This window comes from Dipodomys merriami, unplaced genomic scaffold (assembly GCF_024711535.1).
Source record: "Dipodomys merriami isolate MVZ:Mamm:240054 unplaced genomic scaffold, mDipMer1.0.p SCAF_10, whole genome shotgun sequence".
Taxonomy (NCBI): Eukaryota; Metazoa; Chordata; class Mammalia; order Rodentia; family Heteromyidae; genus Dipodomys; species Dipodomys merriami.
The window spans coordinates 2,337,013-2,357,518 of NW_027202271.1; the positions used below are offsets into that span (position 1 = coordinate 2,337,013).

General features: G+C 43.1%; 1 protein-coding gene across 1 annotated transcript in view; it reads right to left on the reverse strand.

Moving 5' to 3' along the window:
• Nucleotides 1–1,130: 1,130 nt before the first annotated feature.
• Nucleotides 1,131–20,506, reverse strand: part of Ipo8 (importin 8) — a 57,612-nt gene continuing 38,236 nt past the window's right edge. The window contains exons 19-25 of the mRNA XM_070038295.1: nucleotides 19,985–20,082; nucleotides 18,586–18,681; nucleotides 13,212–13,432; nucleotides 11,671–11,876; nucleotides 7,893–8,096; nucleotides 5,852–5,968; nucleotides 1,131–3,496 (exon numbers count right to left, since the gene is read on the reverse strand). Coding sequence (XP_069894396.1) covers nucleotides 3,399–3,496; nucleotides 5,852–5,968; nucleotides 7,893–8,096; nucleotides 11,671–11,876; nucleotides 13,212–13,432; nucleotides 18,586–18,681; nucleotides 19,985–20,082 — 1,040 coding nt within the window. The 3' untranslated portion in view covers nucleotides 1,131–3,398. The remainder of the gene's footprint in view (nucleotides 3,497–5,851; nucleotides 5,969–7,892; nucleotides 8,097–11,670; nucleotides 11,877–13,211; nucleotides 13,433–18,585; nucleotides 18,682–19,984; nucleotides 20,083–20,506) is intronic.

The following is a 20,506-nucleotide window of genomic DNA, read 5'->3' on the forward strand; positions in this document are numbered from 1 at the left end:
GCTTCTGGCTCTGGATACTATCTCCCCACAATCTACCCACCTGCTGAGTCTACATTAGGCCCCTAATCCCTTCTGCCTTCTGGGATCCAGCCTAATACACAGGTACTAGCGTATCCAAATAGTTGAAGCTATGGTTTAGATCTAAAATGTTCACCCCAAAGTCTTATGTGAGGGCTTTGAACTCAGCAGGTAGTGTCCTTTCCACTTTAGAAGTGGGGATCTCACTGGAGGAAATGAATCAGTGGGGCAGGCCTTGCAACCACCCTCTCCCCCTTCCTCTCTTTTTCTCCCTTCCTTCCTTCCTCCATTCCTTTTTCCTCTTCTTTTCTTTCCTTCCTTCTCCACCTCCTCTTTTCTCCCCTTCCTTACTCTTCTTTTTCCTAATTTTTTTCTTTTCATCTTTTTCTACTCTTCCTTTTTCTTCTTGTTCACGCTCTCTCCTCTCTCCCCATCTGTCTCTCCTTCCTGACCATCATAAGATGAAAAACATGTCTCGTCTCTCTGTGTCTCTTTCTCCTTCCTGACCACCAGAAAGTGAAGAACTTCCTACACCATGCACCTCCCCACCTCCATATTCTGTCTTCAGTAGTCTGTGTCTTCCAGCAACATTGGAGGGTAAAGCAGCTCCAAGTGATGGCATGTCCCCAGCTGCAACACAGATGGCCTATTTGAGCCACAGTGGTAAATGTGTGACATAACGCTCAACATCCTGTTCAAACCAAAGCTCAACCTCAGCAGCTCATTTAACTATGAGAATTTAATACAATCTTGATGAGAATGTTATGACTTGCCAGGCACCTGTGACTCACCCACATTTCAAACCGTAATCCTCAGATCTCAGCCTCCTGAATATCTCAGATTACAGGAGTGAGAAACTGGCACCCAGTTTATCATTTCTTTTTCAGTCTCCCACTTCTTTCTTCTCCCAGACAGGGAGCTTCACTGTGTATATGGCATCTTCTGTTACCTCCCATCATTAATACTGGATAAAAGGTGGGTTTTGTGTGCAGGTTCTGAGTAGCTGGGATTACAGGCATGTACTGGTGCTCAGTCTCAGTTTGCTAATAGCTTTTTACCACCTGCCCCCTACTCCACATCTCAGCAAACATTGCATGCAGTAGATTGCAGAATCCTGGGCATCAGTCTGCATTTTATTTTACAGTACATTCATGGAAGTTCCCGCATTGCCAAGGTAACCAGATCACATTCAGATTAGCAGTGCTGACACAACCACTACACCATTGCCCTGACTTCCAGAACCACAGGGGTGACGCACAGAACCACAGCTGTCTTTTTAATACTGCCGATGACACTACAGCCATCTACAATCATGACCTGTATGATCCAGTGTGAGCCAAAATTAAATCTTGGAGGACAGAGGGGGAAAGACAAGTTCTAAAGCCCCCTAAAATTCCCCAATGCCATCTGTGTTTTGTGAAAGGGGTAGTGTTCATTTTCCATGCCTACCTAGAGAAGGAATGAAAAATGAGTCATGCTACTCTGTAAATCATAGCTTTTCAAGCTATTTGTGTAAAAAGCACTTGAACAACCTAAAATGTTTTAAAAGGAGTTAATATGTATAAATAAGGAAGTTAATATGTATAAATAAGGAATAGCAATATACGGATCACTTGGGGGAAAAAATACTGTCACTGATGGAAAATTTAAGTGGTAGACATTTCACAAAAATGGAAAATGATGGATCACAGCTGGGAATGTCAGGTCCTGAAAGTATAAAAGACTTCATTTTGCTGAATTAAAACCTTCCGTCCACACCGTTCTCTACAAGTCATCTTACACCATTGCCCATCTGATATAGATCACCAATAAACCCAAGCCTTAAATTAGGATACTAGCCTGAAATTTAACATTGTCAAAGAACATCCAGATGTGAGAAAACACCATAAGTTAGCTTTCTTGACCATCTTGCTAAAGAAAAATGTATCAGCTGAGTGGAGCTGTGGCTCAAGTGGCTCCAGCATGAAAATTCAGGGACAGCTCCCAGGCCCTGAGTTCAAGTCCCAGAACTGGCATCAGGAGGAAAAAAGTATCAGCTGAGCTTCATAGCTCGTGCCTATAATCCCTGCTCTTAGGAAGCTGAGGCAGGTGTACTGTGAGCTTGAGGCTAGCCTAGACTGAGACCCTCCCTCTCCTAAAAAATATAAAGATCCTAAAATGCTTTAGACTTCAGTGAAATAGCTGGAATGATGAGTTACTGAAGATGAAATCCACATCTGAAGACAGAGTGTGCTCACATAACATCTGTCTCCTAGATGTTCAAAGTGGGTTAGTACTGTACTTTATTGTGTAAACCAAACTTGCTGTTTGTTACCACTCATGGTCACTGAGTCCTAACTGCTCAACTTTTCAGAGTAGTCTCTGGCCAAGAAACTACTGAATATTGAAGTTGCCAGGTTCTGAACACAAGTGATACACATGGTTACTGATCCTGAAATACTCACCCCCATTCAAGTCAGAAAAACAAGATGAAAAAGGGAATAAAACACGTGTGTGTGTGTGTGTGTGCGCGCGCGCACACGTGCCAGTATTGAGGTTTGCACTCAGAACCTAGGCACTGTCCCTTAGCTTTTTCTAGCTCTACCACTTGAGCCACAGCTCTACTTCTGGCTTTCTGCTGCCTAGTGAGAGATAAGAGTCTCACGAACTTTCCTGCCAGGGTTGGCTTTGAACTTCAATCCTTCAGATTGCAGCCTTGAGTAGCTAAGATTACAGGCACAAGCTACCGGCACGCAACAAAATACTTTTAAGAAAGTCAAAAACAATGAAGAGCCAGAGCCAGTGCATATTTTACAACCCTGAAGTGAGCCCCCTGCTCAAGAGTGGTCAAAGGTGGAGTTTTTTGAAATCAGAATGATTCTCAGTGTAAGTGCTTAACAGTAAATTCACAGAGGAAAATGTACAATATATCAACATATAACCAAAGTTTACAGTATATCTAGAAATACATTTTATGCTTTAAAAAAAAAAGCTACAACACACTCCAGAAAATTTTTTCAGATAATTCATGTACAACAGAAGGCACTGTTCCCACGTGGGTCCGCTGATTCTGCATGGCAAAATAACCTGAGACACACAGGCCTATTCAGTCCTCTAGAGGTCGTCTTGGGGCTTTCCAGCCTCTGGATGCTTTATCCTTTTCCATGTAATGATTTCTGTGTTGCCTTTAATTTCATACACGACAGTAGCTGTTGAGAAATACATACTTCAAGGTGAGAAGGGCCAAAGGGGAAAGGGAGAGTAGATATGCCGGCACTGGGACCGCAGGGGGCACTCTGCAAAGCAGCTCCCTGGCTCCCTATCCTCGACCCTCTCACATGTCCACAGTCCAGTGTGAGATCAAATGCAGTGGTGACATTGGGACAGCTCTGACCCCGCCTTCAGTCACTGCTGGGCACTGTTCCAAAGTTAAAGGCCGAGAGGACACCTTTGTTTTCAAATGTGAAGCCTCCTTGCAGTTCAATCTTCTTCTTTGCCTCTAGCAATACCAAAAGAGAAGGGAGGGAAGAAACAATAGTACTTCAAGTGAGAGTCAAAAAAAAATAAACTTAAAAAAAAATAACTGCAACAGCCGGGTGCCAATGGCTCACACCTGTATTTCTAGCTACTCAGGAAGCTGAGATCTGATGAGCACAGTTCAAAGCCAGCTGGGGGAGGGGGGATTGGGGGGGGGGGACAGGAAAGTCTGTGAGATTCTTATCTCTAATAAACTACCGAAAACTGGAAGTGGTACTGTGCTCAAGTGGTAGAGTGCTAGCCTTGAGCTGAAGAGCTGAGGGACATCACCCAGGCCCAGAGTTCAAGACCCATGACCAACAAAAAAAAAAAAAAAAACTGCAACAGAGCCATATTCATATGTGTGTGTGTGTGTGTGTGTGTGTGTGTGCGCGCGCGCGCGCGCGCGCGCAAGCGCATGTGCTGGCCTGGGTCATATCCCTGAATTTTTGTGCTTAAAGCTAGTGATCTACCACTTTTGAGCTGCACCTCTATTTCTGTGTTTTTTTTTTTCTCCTGCCCAAGCTGGCTTTGAACCGTGATCCTCAGATCTCAGCCTCCTGAGTAGCTAGGATTACAGGTGTGAGCCACCAGAGCCCAGCAAGCCAGATTCTTTATGCACTTAGAACTGGAACTCAAAGCATTAGTTAACTACTAAACTGAATATCAACATTTTTTTCCGTTTCCTTATTTTTTCTGGTACTAGGACCTGAACTCAGGACCCCACTCTGACTCAGCAACTCTACCACCTGATCCAGGCCTTCAGCCCAGCCTTCTGCTGGCTAACTGGAGATGGGGGTCTCTCAGATTTTTCTGCCTGGACAATCTTTGATCCTCGAGATCTCAGCCTCCTGAGTAACTAGGACTGTAGGCATGAGCCACCAGACCAACAGCCATATGTAATTACGATTACTATCATTGGAAAAACTGTTTGGAGCTAGACTCCAAGAGCTTCATGGTCTCTCCTGCTGAAAGGGCTCAGATGTTGCAGACCAAAACTGGCACAAAATCTGACACTGTCTCCGCAAGAGGAGTCCCAGTTCTCAACTCTTAACTGCCTAAATGATACTAAACAATTTGGTAATCACAGTCTTATCCATTGACAATCGAGGAATGGTTGTAATAATTTCAACATAAGAGTCACAAACAAACAAAGAACTTCTACTATGATTTGGATCTTAATTGTACTAAAGGCCCACATGTGACAGAACTGGTTACCAGTCCATGGCTATAATGAGAGGTAGCTGAGCTTTTAAGAGGAAGAGACAAGCTAGACACCAGTTGCTCCCACCTGTAATCCTAGCTACTTGGGATGCTGAGATCTGAGGATCACAGTTAAGGGCCAGGCTAGACAGGAAAGTTGGTGAGACCCTTATCTCCAATTAACCATCAAAAAACCAAAAGTAGAATTGTGGCTCAAGTGATAGAGCACCATTCTTAAGCTAAAAAGCTCAGGATCCCTAGGCCAAGCACACACTCATACCCACACCAAAAAACAAAACAAAACAAAACAAAAAAAACCCCATCTCTTCATTCAGAAGAGGCAGGAAGACTAAGAGTTCAAGGCTAGGGGTCTGGGAAGTTGGCTCAGTGGTAGGGCGCTTGCCTTGCTTGCCTGAGGCCCTGAGTTCAATTCCTCAGCACCACATAAGCAAAAAGAAAAGAAAAAAAAAGCCAGAAGTGGTGCTGTGGCTCAAGTGGTAGAGCACTAGCCTTGAGCTGAAGAGCTGAGGGACAGCGCCCAGACCCAGAGTTCAGGCCCCATGACCAGACCAAAAAAAAGAGAGTTCAAGGCTAGCCTGGTCTGACTACATATAGTGAGACCTATCTCAAATCACACCCAAACAAACAGTAACAAAAAAAGACTACCACACAACAATGTCAATTCCTCATTATTATAAATGGTTAGTGCTGGCCCTGGGGCTTGAACCAGGGCCCAGTGCCCCCACTTGCCTGTTTTGTTTAAAGCAGGCATTCTACCACTCAAGTCATAGCTCTATTTCCTGCTTTTCGGTGGTAAATTGGAGATAAGAATTTCATGGACTATCCTGCCTGCACTGGCTTCCAACTGTGATCCTGAGATCTCAGCCTCCTGAATAGCTAGGGTTATAGGTAGGAGCCACTGGCACTCAGCTTTTCCACAATCTGTTTTTTGTTTATGTGGTCCTGAGGAATCAAACCCAGGTCCCCATGCAAGCTAAGCAAGCACTCTACCACTAAGCCACATTTATAGCCCTTCTCCCCAATTTTTAAAACTGTATTTTGGTGCCACCTAGCTCACTGAACAAGGATGAACTAGTGCTCTGACGTGCATGCAGGGCAGAGATGGCTGGCTGACCTGCCACTGTCCTCCGATGCTCTGCCAGTGTGTACACCTCCTGTAGTGTTCTCTTCTGGTCTTCGCTGAGAGGTGCCATCAGTAGTTGGTACCAAGCCACATCCCGATTCTGCACAGCTGCACCATGACAGTGGTGGGGAAGAGGAGGAGAGAAGGAGAACAGTGATGATCATATCAGAGGAAAACTAGTGGCATGCAATTATTTCAGATGGTAAGAGACAGGGTAATAAACCATCCTGACAAAGGATGATTGTATATGTGTATGTGCAGGTACTGGGGCTTGAACTCAGGACCCTGTGTTCTTGCTTAGCTTTTTCACTCATGTCTTCCACTTCATGTCTGTCTGTTGGTGGTTAACTGGAGATAGGAGGTGAACAGAACTTTCCTGTCCAGGCTGGATGTGAACCTTGATCCTCAGATCTCAGCCTTGTGGGTAGCTAGGATGACAGGCATGAGCCACTGGTGCCTAGCTCCAAGGATGATTTACAAGTGCCCGACTATGTGGGGTATCAAGGGAAGGTTAGGACAGCACAGATCTCTAGTTTGCCTAATTCTGTCTTCTTCTGGGAGTTTTCCTAACTATTGGTGTAGCCTCAAATGCAGACCTTAGCAAACCATGTCGGCACTTATTAACCTCTAACCTGGGCGCTCTCATTCCAGTCACAGCAGCAGCACTGCTTGTGAACCCAAGAGAGTAAAATTGACCCTTAATATGATCAATCTTATAAGGACTCCAGGCATTCAGTGAGTCCACAGGGGGACCCTCTTGGGGGAGAATACAAAGCTACAATTTTTCTTCTGTGCCTCTGATCATAGCCAATATTATTTATTGAAGTGGCAATAAGAGGTTCTTTGTTTGCTCATTTATCTGTCTTCGGGAGGGTAAAGGGAGGCACGAAATGGAGGGACAAAGGGTGAACAAATGCAGCAGTGATACTCGCTGGATGCTATGTTGAAAATGAACTCTACAATTTGTGGATGAGAACAGGAAGAAAAACTGGTAGAGAGTAAGAGAAGAAGTGACACTGTCCAAAAAGAAATGCACTCATTACCTGACTTATGTAACTGTAGCCCTCTGTACATCACCTTTATAGTAACAAAAAATTAAACGTTAAAAAAAATTTAATTATCCTTTAGGCAGAATCCTCCCTTTCAGCATCCGGGCTTTGTTGCTTTGTTTGACCTCCAAACTTACCACAGACTCAGCACAAATGGCTACACTGAAAGTGCTCGCTGCTGTCGCTCGCTCCGCATCTCCATTATGGGTTGTGCTTGTTTCTGAGGGAACCATGGCAAACCCCTTTCACACCGGAGGCCGTGCCCTGCCTCTTTCTTAATGTCCTCCACCTACACACTTCTCCCATCACATTTCATCCTCTTCTCCAGGGTCCTATTATTCCTGTTAGAAACCTCCTAGCTGGGTGTAGTGACTCACACCAGGAGGCAGAGATCTGAGGATCATGGATCCAGCCAGGGCAGGAAAGTCTGTGAGACTCTTGCCTCCAATTAACAACCAAAAACCTGGAAATAGAGCTGTTGCTGCAGTAAATGGCAGAGTACTAGCCTTGAGCAAAAAACCAAACAAGGGAGAGCATGAGACCCTGAGTTCAAGCCCTAGTACCAGCACAAAGAAACAAACAAAAAGAAAAGCCTAAATGTATTTTGGGCCAGATCCTAAAATAACTCCTAGCTGGAAGAAATTAAGCAAGTTTAGCAGAAAAAAAAAACCTGAAGCCAAGAGCCAGTGGCTCATGCCTATAATGCTAGCTACTCAGGAGGCTGACATCTAAGGATCATAGTTCAAAACCAGCCTGTGCAAGAAAGTGCATGAGACTCTTCTCTCCAATTAACCACCAGAAAATCAGAAGTGGAGCTGTGGCTGGAGTAGTAGAGCACTAGCCTTGAGCACAAAAGCTCAGGGATAACATGTAGGTCCCAAGTTCAAGGCCTGGCCCACACATACACACGCACATGCATGTGCGTGCATGCGCGCGCGCGCGCACACACACACACAGTGAAAATTCACAGCATAAAAACATACTTAGCAGAGCTTGAGTGAAAAATTGATATTCATCCACACTATTGTCTAGGTCAAGCGGAGTGCTGAATCCTTCCAGGGCCGTTTCCTCCAGGATTTCCTCCTCCCAGTCCTCGTCTTCATCTTCCTCATCCGCGCCTCGCCTATTCACAGACTGCATCGCCGGCACAGACACACTTTTCTCCTCCTCATCACTGGAAATCTCCTCTGGAAATCAATCCATTCATAATTTAAAAGGAGTCAAAGCACACAGTTCAAAATACAAAATAAGAAAGCAAAAGCAAGCACTATAAAATACTCTGGAAGTGGAAAGGCTACTGTATAATATCCCAAATCGCTGAGTGTAGAATTTATCTTTACTGTAGTTTCCTAAAGTGACGCAAAATGTCACTTCCCCACAGAAAACAATTTCCTAAAATCAGTTGTCTAGCTGAACGTTACTGAAAAATTACTAATAATACTGTCTAAGCCAGGTACTAGTGGTTCACATCTATAATCCTAGCTATTCAGGAGGCTGAGATCTTAGATTTGTGGTTCGAAGCCAGCCTGGGAAGGAAAATCTATAAGACTCTTATCTCCAATTAGCCATCAAAAAAAGCCAAAGTAACAATCCCACTTTGGGGCATTTACTCAAACGATCCCAGACAAGACTATATTAAAGCTACCAGCACAACTATGTTTATCACAGCATTATTTACATATCTAAGATATAGAACCAACCCAGATGCCCCTCAGTAGATGAATGGATGAAGAAAATGTATATTTATACAATGGAATTCTATGCCTCCATCAGAAAGAATGACATAACCCCATTTGTTAGGAAATGGAAAGATTTGGAAAAAATTATATTAAGTGAAGTAAGCCAGGCCCAAAGAAACATAGGCACCATGGTTTTCCTTATTTGCAATAACTAGTGTAAGTCTAGGACAAGCAGAAAAGATCAAAATCTATGTACATATGACCATATAAGATGATGTTAAGTGAAATGAACCCCAAGATAGGGAAACAAGTGGTTTTTTTCTTTCTTGCTATTGTTTGTAATGTATTTAAAATGTAATGTGATTTTTTTGTGTGTGTTTTTGTTTGTTTTTATGTTCTTTCCCCATGATAACACCCCTGTTTTCACTGTATTTGATGTAGATGCCCTGCATCTTGTATATACATTTTTCTAATCTGGGGAGGAGAAGGGAAATAACAAAATGCTGAAATAAGGATACAGGATGACCTATTGTAACAATGAGATGCACCAGACACTATGTTAATGAGATGCACCAGACACTATGTTGAAAACGACCTTTACAACTTGGGGCAGGGAGGGAGCTGGGAAGGTGGGGAGGGAAGGGATGGTAGGGGAAAATCAAAGGAGGAGGTAACAATGCTCGATAGGAAATGTACTCATTACCTTACTCATGTAACTATAACCCCTCTGTACAGTATTTTTACAATAAAAAAAAAATTTTTTTTAAAGTCAAAGTAGAACTCAAGTGGAACAGGGCTAGCCTTGAGCAAAAAAGCTCAGGAACAATGCCCAGGCCCTGAGTTCAAGCCCTAGGACTGGCACACACAGACACACACAAAAAAAGGTTCTTCAAAAGTTATAAAATTATAAATACAAGATATATTTGTAGTTTAAATATTAATTTTATGATGAGAGCTCAGTGTGTAACCTAGTCTAGAACTCGAAATTCTCATGCCTCAGCCTCCCAAGTGCTAGAACAAACAAAACAAAAAAATAACTTTTTAAGCCACATGTACCAACTAGTTATTTTTCTTGATATTTTTATATTTTAAAAATATTTTAAAAATATTTACTATTGGGGCTGGAAAGGTGGCTCAGTGGTAGAGCGCTTGCCTTGCATGCATGAGGCCCTGGGTTTGATTCCTCAGCACCATATAAGCAGGAAAAAATGCCGGAAGTGGCGCTGTGGCTCAAGTGGTAGAGCGCTAGCCTTGAGCTGAAGAGCTGAGGGACAGCGCCCAGGCCCAGAGTTCAGGCCCACAACTGGACCCCCCCAAAAAAAATTAAAAAATTTTTTAAAAATTAAAAAAAAATATTTACTATTGGCTGGGAATGTGGTTTACTGGTAGAGTACTTGCCTAGCATCCATGAAGCCCTGAATTTGATTCCTCACTACCACATACACAGAAAAGGCCAGAAGTGGCACTGTGAATCAAGTGGTAGAAGTAGAATGCTAGCCTTGAGCAAAAGAAACTCAGGGGCCAGGCGCTGGTGGCTCACGCCTGTAATCCTAGCTACTCAGGAGGCTGAGATTTGAGGATCGCGGTTCAAAGCCAGCCAGGGCAGCAAAGTCTGTGAGACTCTTATCTCCAATAAACCACCAGAAAACCATAAGTGGCGCTGTGGCTCAAGCAGTAGAGTGCTCACCTTGAGCTGAAGAGCACAGGGACAGCGACCAAGCCCAGATTTCAAGCCCCATGGCCGACCAAAAAAAAAAACAACAACTCAAGAACAGTGCCCCAGGACTGCAAAAAAAAAAAAATCTTTCATGGCCTCTTGCTCTCTCCCTTTTCTTTTCTGATCAAGGCTAGCACTCTACCACTTGAGCCACGGCTCTACTTCTGGCTTTTTGGTGGTTAATTGGAGATAAAAGGGGCACAGATTTTACTGCCTAGGCTTCAAACTGTGATCCTCAGATCTCAGCCTTCTGAATAGCTAGGATAACAGTCATAAGCCACCAGCACCCATCTTGAAGAACCATTATTTTTAAGTAATACAATCTCAACTACCTAAACTGTACTAAGTTCTGCTCTTAATCTAGTGGCTACTACCTTAAGTCTACTAGCCCAGATAATAAAATACTTAATTGCTAACTTCATATTCAAGACCACAGGATTCTGTTACAAATTTATTTCTCAAGGTTTAACAAGATCTACTAGACTCCATTTAAAAATTATTGAGGGTGGCTGGGAAGGTGGCTTAGTGGTAGAGTGCTTGTCTAGCATGCATGAAGCCCTGGGTTCAATTCCTCAGTACCACACACACAGAAAAAGCCAGAAGTGGCACTGTGGCTCAAGTGGTAGAGTGCTATTCTTGAGCCAAAGAATCTCAGGGACAGTGCCCAGACCCTGAGTTCAAGCCCCAGTACTGGCAAAAACATAAAATTGTGTGTGTGTGTGTGTGTGTGTGTGTGTGTGTGTGTGTGTGTGCACGTGCGTGTGTGTGTGTGTGTGTGTGTGTGTGTAATTTATATCAAGTACCGGTGGCACTTCATGGTTTGAAGCCAGCTAAGTCAGGAAAGTCCATGGGACTCGAATCTCCATTTAACCACCAAAAATCCTGACATTTTTGGAGCTGTGATTCAAGTGGTAGGGTGCTAGCCTGGAGCACAAACACTCAGGGATAGCACACAGGATCTAAGTTCAAGCCCCAAGACCAGCACAAAAGAAAAAAAAAAAATCACTGATCTAAATTTATCCCACATAACAACAAAGGAAGCAAGCTCAACATCCTTGTTAAATGTGTAATAGGTACACTACAAGTCAGCTGAGTGACTCCCAATGGAATAAATTCAAAGACAACATATGGTCAAATCAACAAAGCCTAGTAGAGGACCACATGCCTGAATCACAGTACTCAGAAGGCAGAGGCAAGAGGATCTCAAGTTCCAGGACAACCTGGACTCCACTGAATGTTTAAATACTACACAGTTAGACACAGTCTCAAAGAACTAGAAATAAAATAATGAAATAAAAGGATGAAAGGCGATAATAACATGACATGAATTCAGTCACAGCATGCATCACAAGTAGAAGGCGTTACCATTTTCTTCCAGATCATCTTTCTCTACTTTGGGGCGATCTTCATGGTTTACCAGTTGTCTAGAAGCACAGACTTGCTTTAGGCCAAGGAAGAGGAAAAGAATAGAGGGGATGATCTGCCCTGCCACAGCGTCCACAGCAGGAGGCCGGTTTTGTAACTCCAAGAGGACACTCAACCCTATTATACACATTTTCCGGTCATGGTGCCTGGAGGTTTTCAAAGGAAAAAAAAGAGACATGAGAAATGCAATAAAGGACAAAGCCCAAATGCCGGAAGTGTATACTAACGTTCCTGTGGGAATTACATAAAAATACTCCATGTTTTATTACACAAAATTCTATGGGTATCAATAACTATCAGACCTAAGGAAGCAGAGTGTCAGTGTCTCATCCTATAATCCTAGCTACTCAGGAGGCTGAGATGTGAGGGTCATAGTTCAAAGTCTGCCCAGGCAGGAAAGTCTGTGACTCTTCTCTCCAATAAACTAACCCCCAAAAGCACCAGAAGTATATCTGTGGCTCAAGTTGTAGAGTTGGCAAAATGAAGCTCAAGGACAGTGCCCAGGCCCAGAATTCAAGCTCAAGGATTGGTACACACACACACACACTCAAGTGAAGCTCAAGGACAGTGCCCAGGCCCAGAATTCAAGCTCAAGGATTGGTACACACACACACACACACACACACACACACACACACACACACACACACACACACACACACACACACACACACACACTCAAGTTGTAGAGTTGGCAAGTGCCCAGGCCCAGAATTCAAGCTCAAGGATTGGTACACACACACACACACACACAGACACACACACACACACACACACACACACACACACACACACACACACACACTCAAGTTGTAGAGTTGGCAAAATGAAGCTCAAGGACAGTGCCCAGGCCCAGAATTCAAGCTCAAGGATTGGTACACACACACACACACACACACACACACACACACACACACACACACACACACACACACACACTCACTCTTATGGAATCTTGCTGTAATACCAACTTACAACTGATGCAAATGCTGTACCTGAGTGTTGGTGTGATGAGTTTTATTAAAGTAAATGTAACTTTGCTTGACAAGAGAAAACTTCTATACAATAGAAAAAATATGAAGAGTGTCCAGACTTTTCCACCATGAGTTGTGGGTTTCCTGGTCTGTGTACTTTACACAAATCTCAGCTCCCCCAAAGGTGTTTCAAAAACTAAGTGTCACTGGGCACTGATGGCTCACACCTATAATCCTAGCTAATCAGGAGATGGAGATCTGAAAAGCACAGTTCAGTGCCAGCCCAGGCAGATAAATCTGAGAGACTCTTGATCTCCAATGAACCAGCAAAAAGCTGGAATTAGAGGTTTGACACAAATATGAGAGTGCTGGCCTTGAGTGAAAAAGGGATAGTGCCTAGGCCCTGATATTAAGCCCCAGTACTGGCATGCACACACGTGCTCTCTCTCTCTCTCTCTCTCACACACACACACACACACTCACTCACACAATCCACAAGGCACATACCCGAGGAAATAGTCGGTGTCATTCATCCACTGGTTTATGAACTGTACGGTGATGGGCCCCGGGTGGGGAGGCAGCTGGATGTGCTCTAAGGTGTGCAGCAGCAGGTCAGGGTTATAGTACAGCGCAGCAATAGCCACCTGCAGACACATAGTGCGCAGCTCGCTCGTTTTCACGCCTCGAGTCAATCTCTCCAAGACAAGTTGAACAAAAAGTGGAATGCACTAGAAGACAAAGAGAAAATCAGAGGAAAGTATACTAGAAACTTCCAGAAAGGTGAATACAAGCAAAATGTGGTGTCAAAGAAGAGTCCTAATGACAATACAATGTTGGCTTCAATTGTTTCTAGTTATTTAATAGCTTTACATTCATGCCAGGTTCTAGTGGCTCACACTTGTAATCCTAGTTACTCAGGAGGCTGAGATCTGAGGATCACAGTTCAAAGCCAGCCTGGGCAAGAAAGTCTGTTGAGTTGGGGTTTTTTTTGTTTTTTTTGTTTGTTTGTTTGTTTTTGTCGGTCGTGGGGCTTGAACTCTGGGCCTAAGCGCTGTCCCTCAGCTCTTCAGCTCAAGGCTAGCGCTCTACCACTTGAGCTACAGCGCCACTTCTGGTTTTCTGGTGGTTTACTGAAGATAAAGAGTTTCCCAGGGGCTGGGAAGGTGGCTCAGTGGTAGAGCGCTTGCCTTGCATGCATGAGGCCCTGGGTTCGATTCCTCAGCACCACATAAGCAAAAAAGAAAAAAGCTGGAAAGTGGTGCTATGGCTCAAGTGGTAGAGCTCTAGCCTTGAGCTGAAGAGCTGAGGGACAGCACCCAGGCCCAGAATTCAGGCCCCACAACCAGACCCCCCAAAAAAACCAAACCAAAACAAAAAAGAAAACCTACAGTGGAATGCCACCCAGAATCAACATCCACTACCATGTGGAGGAACCTAGAAACTTTATTCTTATAGGATTCCATACATGTAATGTCCAGAATAGTCAACTGTATTAAGACTGAAAGTACATTCAGTGGTTGCCTAGGGCTATGGATATGGGTGGCTTCATGATAACAGGTATGGAAGGGGTTTATTTTGGAGGGTGTAGAAATTATAGTTTGGATCTGAAATGTCCTCCATTGACTTGTGTATTAAAGACTTGGTCCTTGAGGAAATGGCTCAGAGGTGGAGCCCTCACAGGTGACTGGAGGTATCTACTGAGTCAGAACAGTAAGGGCTACAGGGGTGGGGCTTAAATTGGCCACAGAAGCCTGTGAGGCTCATCTTGCCGCCATCTTGTTTGCTCTGCTTCCTGGCTCCATGAGGTGAACAGCCTTTCTCCTCAGTGTCCATCCACTATATTTTAGCCTTACTAAGACCCATGAGACGTAGAGACAGATAACCATGACTACAACCTCCAAAACTATGACCTAGCAGGGCACCGGTGGGTCAGGCCTATAATCCTAGCTACTCAGGAGACCCTGAGAGCTGAGGATTGAAGGCAGCCTGGAAAGGAAAAATCTATGAGATTCTTATCTCCAATTAACCAGTAAACAAAAGCTGGAAGTAGAGATGTGGCTCAAGTGATAGAGCACCAACCTTGAGAACAAAAGAGGCATCCAAGTATGCGAGGCTCTTAGTTCAAGCCCCAAGACCAGCACAAAAACAAATAATAAAATTGAGCCCAAAGAAATCTTTCTCCTTTTACTTTAACATTTAAAAACAAAACTGACTAAATGGGGTTTAGGGATGATTAAATCTGAATGCAGAAATAATTGCACAATTTTGTGAAAACAATGAAAATCATTAAAATATATAATTTGAATGAATGCAGTATATACTACATGAATTATATCTCAATATGACTATTATAAAAATACATGAAGATAAAAGGACATTAAAGGGATCCACCTAGGGAAGGAAGAAATTAAACCCTATTGGCAGATGACATGATCTTATACCTAAATGGCCCCAAAAACTCCACTCCCAAACTGCTAGAACTTATAAACCACTTTGACAAAGTAGCAGGATACAAAATTAACCCACAAAAGTCAGTTGCCTTTCTGTACACCAACAATAATGTATAAGCAGAAAGGAAAATCAGGGAAACAACCCCATTCACAATAATCTCAGAAAGAGGGGCTGGGAAGGTGGCTCAGAGGTAGAGCGCTTGCCTTGCATGCATGAGGCCCTAGGTTCGACTCCTCAGCACCACATAAGCAAAAAGAAAAAAGCCGGAAGTGGTGCTGTGGCTCAAGTGGTAGAGCGCTAGCCTTGAGCTGAAGAGCTGAGGGACAGCGCCCAGGTCCAGAGTTCAGGCCCCACGACCGGACCCCAAAAAAAAAAAACCAACCAAAAAAACCCCCAATAATCTCAGAAAGAATAAAATATCTAGGAATTAACCTAACCATAGATGCAAAGGACCTATTTAATGAAAAAATCTAAAGAAAGAAAGCAAAGAAGATACCAGGAAATGGAAAGACCCTCCATGTGCATGTATAGGTAGAATCAATATTGTGAAAATGGCCGTACTGCCAAAAACCATATACAAATTCAACACAATCCCCAGCAAAAACCCAATAATGTTCTTTACGAAATAGAGAAAACAATCCAAAAATTCATATGGAACAACAAAAGGATTAGAATAGCCAAAGCAATTCTAGGCAAAAGAAGCAATGCACAATACCACATTTTAAGTTCTACTATACAGCCATAATAACAACTTGGGATTGGCACAAAAATAGACCCAAAGACTAATGGAATACATTAGAAGATCCAGAAATAAAATCACATACCTGCAGCCAGCTGATATTTGACAAAGGAGCCAAAGACATACACTGGAAGAAACATAGCCTCTTCAACTATTGGTGCTGGGAAAACTGGCAGCCACATGCAAAAAACTAGAAGTAGACCGTAGCCTATCAGCATGCACCAACATCAACTCAAAATGGATTAAAGATCTTAACATCAAACCTGAAACTCTGAAACTACTGCAGGACAGAGCAGTAGAGACACTAGAACTTATAGGCATAGGCAGGAACTTCCTGAACAGAATCCCAAGGTCACAACAAATGGGAGAGAGACTCGACAAATGGAACTACCTTAAATAAAAAGTTTCTGCACAGCTGAAGATGTCGCTGCCAAACTAGAAAGACAACCAATCAACTGCAAAAAAATATTTACTAACAACATATTGGACAAAGGCCTAATATCCATTATATACAGGGAACTCAAGAAACTAATCCCTCCCAAATCTAACAAACCAATCTTTTTGGAAGAAAAGATAAAAACGCCAAAGAAACACATGAGGAAATGTTCATAATCCCTGGCTATAAAGGAAATGCAAATAAAAATAAACTTGAGATACCACCTTACCCCAGTCAGAATGGCCCACATCCTAAAGCCAGCCAACGACAAATGCTGGAGGGGATGCAGAGAAGGAGGAACCCTGTTTCACTGCTGGTGGGAATGTACACTAATACAACCACTTTGGAAAGCAGTCTGGAGATTCCTCAGAAAGCTAAATATAGACCTCCCCTTTGGCCCAGCTATACCACTCCTAGGCATCTACCCTGAGCAACAGGAACCAGGATACAAGGACACATGCACCTCCATGTTCATTGCAGCACTGCTGACAATAGCCAAGATATGGAAACAACCCAGATACCCCACTACAGGTGAATGGATCTAAAAGTTGTGGTACTTATATACAATGGAATATTATGCAGCCATTAGAAAGGAGAAAACAATGGCATTTGCAAGGAAATGGATGGAACTAGAACAAATCATGTTGAGAGAGGTAAGCCAAGATCAGAGAGACAAATGGCACATGATCTCCCTGATATGCAGATGTTAAATCCAAAATGAAGGAGATATGACAAAGTACACAGGACTCAAGAAATAAAGGATCTCTTTTTAATTTGTCATATCATTTCTAGATGACCCCATGTCCTTCACCTCATATATGGTGTATACATGTGTACATCTGAAGATAGGAAAAAGGCAGAGAATCAGAGGGAAACAGAGGAAAACATACAGCAGAGGGGCCCATCAGCTGCACTGGACATTGATGAAAGTGAACTAGAGACTCAAGGGCAGCGATGAGAGAGAAAGGAGGAATAGCTTATACTGAGCAAAAGGAAAGAAATGTACATATCACCCAATTTGGAAAAAATAGTGTCAAGGTATGTAGAGACAGTAAGCTTTATAGACCATGACAATAACAATGCACCTCATGAAGGTTAAAATGTGTTTGACTTTAAGTATCACTACCCCACAATACTATGAATTTTATGAAATTTATGTAATCACTTAATAGAGAAAAAATACATAAAGATAAAGAAAAAGATAAAAGAAAAAATATATGGAGCAAATATTACTGAACTAAAAAAGGGTAATTAAGACAAGCACTGTACCTCATGCCTGTGATCCTAGCTACTCAGGAGGCAGAGACCTAGAGGACCTTGGCTGGAAGTTAATCTGGACAAAAAAAGTCTTAGAGGCCCCATTTCCAATTAAGAAGCAAAAGTGCTGACTACAAACATGATCAGCCATGAGAAAAAGACTGAGTAAGAGCATGAGAGCCTAAGTGCAAGCCCCAGTACTGGCAAAAAAGCATAGCATGCCAAATACCAGTGGTTCATGCCTATAATCCTAGCTACTCAAGAGGCTGAGATCTGAGGATCACAGTTCAAAGCCATCCTGGGCAGGAAAGTCTGTGAGACTCTTATTCCAATTAACCACCAAAGAAGCCAGAAGGGGAGCTATGGCTCAAGGTTGAGTGCTAGCCTTGAGCAACAAGCTCAGAAACAGTTCCCAGGTTCTGAGTTCAAACCCCAGGATCAGCACAATAAATAAAAATAAAAAGCCAAGCACTGGCTTGTAATGTAATCCTTGTTTCTCAAGAGACTGAGATCTAAGGATCACTGTTTGAAGCCAGCCAAAGCAGAAAAATCTGTGAGACTTCTATCTCCAATTAAACAGCAAAAAAAAAAAAAAAACAGAAGTAGACCTGAGGCTCAAGCAGTAGAGTACCAACCAGCCTTGAGTAGGAAAAGCAAAGGGACAGCACATAGGCGTAAGTCCAACACTGGTATTAAAAAAAAAAATTGCAAATCACTAAGCACAATTTCCACATTTGTTTCTTCATCATCCTATGAACAGCTCCTTATTTCATATTTTTCTGTGCATTTAGTTCTCAGCTAGAATGCAAATTACAAGGCCCAGACTGTATGGCTTTTTGTCATTTGAATAGAATTTGCACAAGTCAGGAAAAAAAAACAACAAAAAATGGTGGTGGGTTATCACCTCAGTACTCCATCCAAACATAACCAAAATGTCAATCAGGCCTGTTGATGATAAACACAGATGTTGAGTAGGTTACTTCCCTCACATGCATTACCTGATCAATTCCCCTTCCTTTGCACTGAAGAATGATGACTTCCAGAAGCTTCGCTGCATGACATTCAGCATCTTCTCCTGCATCTCCACAGAGCACCTACAATAAAAGATAACTTGGCTCAGCACCAAGAATCATTGCATAAAATTCATCAAAGGCTCTTAAAACAAGCATCCATATAAATTCAGTCACAGGACTCAGCTTCACCCTAGTACCTGCTCACCCCGAAAAAGGGAAGGAAGAATACAACCCTGCTCTTTGCTCTAGTACCTAATTACATTCCTTGTTTGTTTATTATGGTATGTCAGTCCCGGGGCTTGAACTTTGGGCCTGGGCACTGTCCCTGAGCTATTTTGGTCAAGGCGAGCACTCTACCACTAGAGCCACAGCTTCACTTCTGGCTTTATTGGAGCTTAGTTGGAGATAAAGAGTTTCATGAACTTTATTGCCTAGAATGGCTTTGAACCATGATCCTCAGATCTCAGCCTCCTGAGAGGCTAGGATTACAGGTGTGAGCCACCAGTACCTGGCTTGTCTCTCTCTTAGCTTTTTCACTGAAGGCTGGCCCTCTACTACTTAAGCCAAAACTCCCCCTTCCTGCTTTGGGCTAGTTAACTGGAAATAAAAGTCTCACCAACTTCCCTGCCTGGGCTGACTTCAAACCACCATCCTCAGGTCCCAGCCTCCTGAGTAGCTAGATTACAGGAGTGAGCCACAGTGCCTGGCTTAAATTGCTAAACATTTTAAGGCACAATGCAGAACATGTGACTTTCAAAATACAACATCTAAACTTCATTTTGGAAATGCACACTCACAAATATAGGCTGATCAATGAATAGACGAAACATTTAAGAAATACATAGGGGAAGCTGGGCGCCAGTAGCTCACACCTGTAATCCTAGCTACTCAGGAGGCTGAGATCTAAGGATCTCAGTTCAAAGCCAGCCCGGGCAGGAAAGACCTTGAGACTCCTATCTCCAATAAACCACTAGAAAACCGGAAATGGCGCTGTAGCTCCAGCGGTAGAACGCTCACCTTGAGCTGAAGAGCTGAGGAACAGTGTCCAGGCCCAGAGTTCAAGCCCCACAACCGACAAAAAAAAAAAAAAAAAAGAAAAGAAAAAAAGAAAAAGAAATACATGGGAGCTAGGAAGGTGGTTTGGTGGTAGAGTGCTTGCAAAGCATGCATGAAACCCTGGGTTCGATTCCTCAGTACGACTTAAATAGCAAAAGCTGGAATTGGCACTGTGGCTCAAGTGGTAGAGTGCTAGCCTTGAGCAAAAAGAAGCTCAGAGACAGTGCCCAGGCCTTGAGTTCAAGCCCCAGGACCAGCAAAAACAAAAACAAAAACACACAGAAATCTTAGTAAAGCATACTGTGACAAATGGCTAGGACATGCTTACCTTCCTACACATTGTGAAAAGGACTTCTAAATGTTTTGGATTTGACAGTAAAGTATTTGTATCTATTGTCACATAATTATGCAGGAGAGGCATCATATCTGGAAAAAAATTTAAAAACCTGTGAGACTTCACAAGAGCAGGAGAAATAAATGATTCCCACTGACCCAACAGGTCTGTAGCAGCCACAAACCTAGAATTAAAGTAACAGACCAGCCCCATTCATGAATAAAGGCCTCAGGAGTCTGAAAGATGGAAATGCTCACCACTGTGGCCCAACTTCAAAATTGTTTCTTTCATCCTCACACTACAAGCTTCTGGCTTGTCTTCTGAGAGTTCCCCTCACCCTCCCTCCCTGAGCCCCCACTAAAATGTCAACTTCAGAATTTCTACTGCTAGGTGCTGGTGGAAAATGTCTGTAATCCTAGCTACTCAGGAGGCTGCGATCTGAGGATCCAGGTTGTAAGCTAGTGGGGAAAGGAGTCCATGAGACTCTTATCTCCAATTAACCAGCAAAAAGCTAGA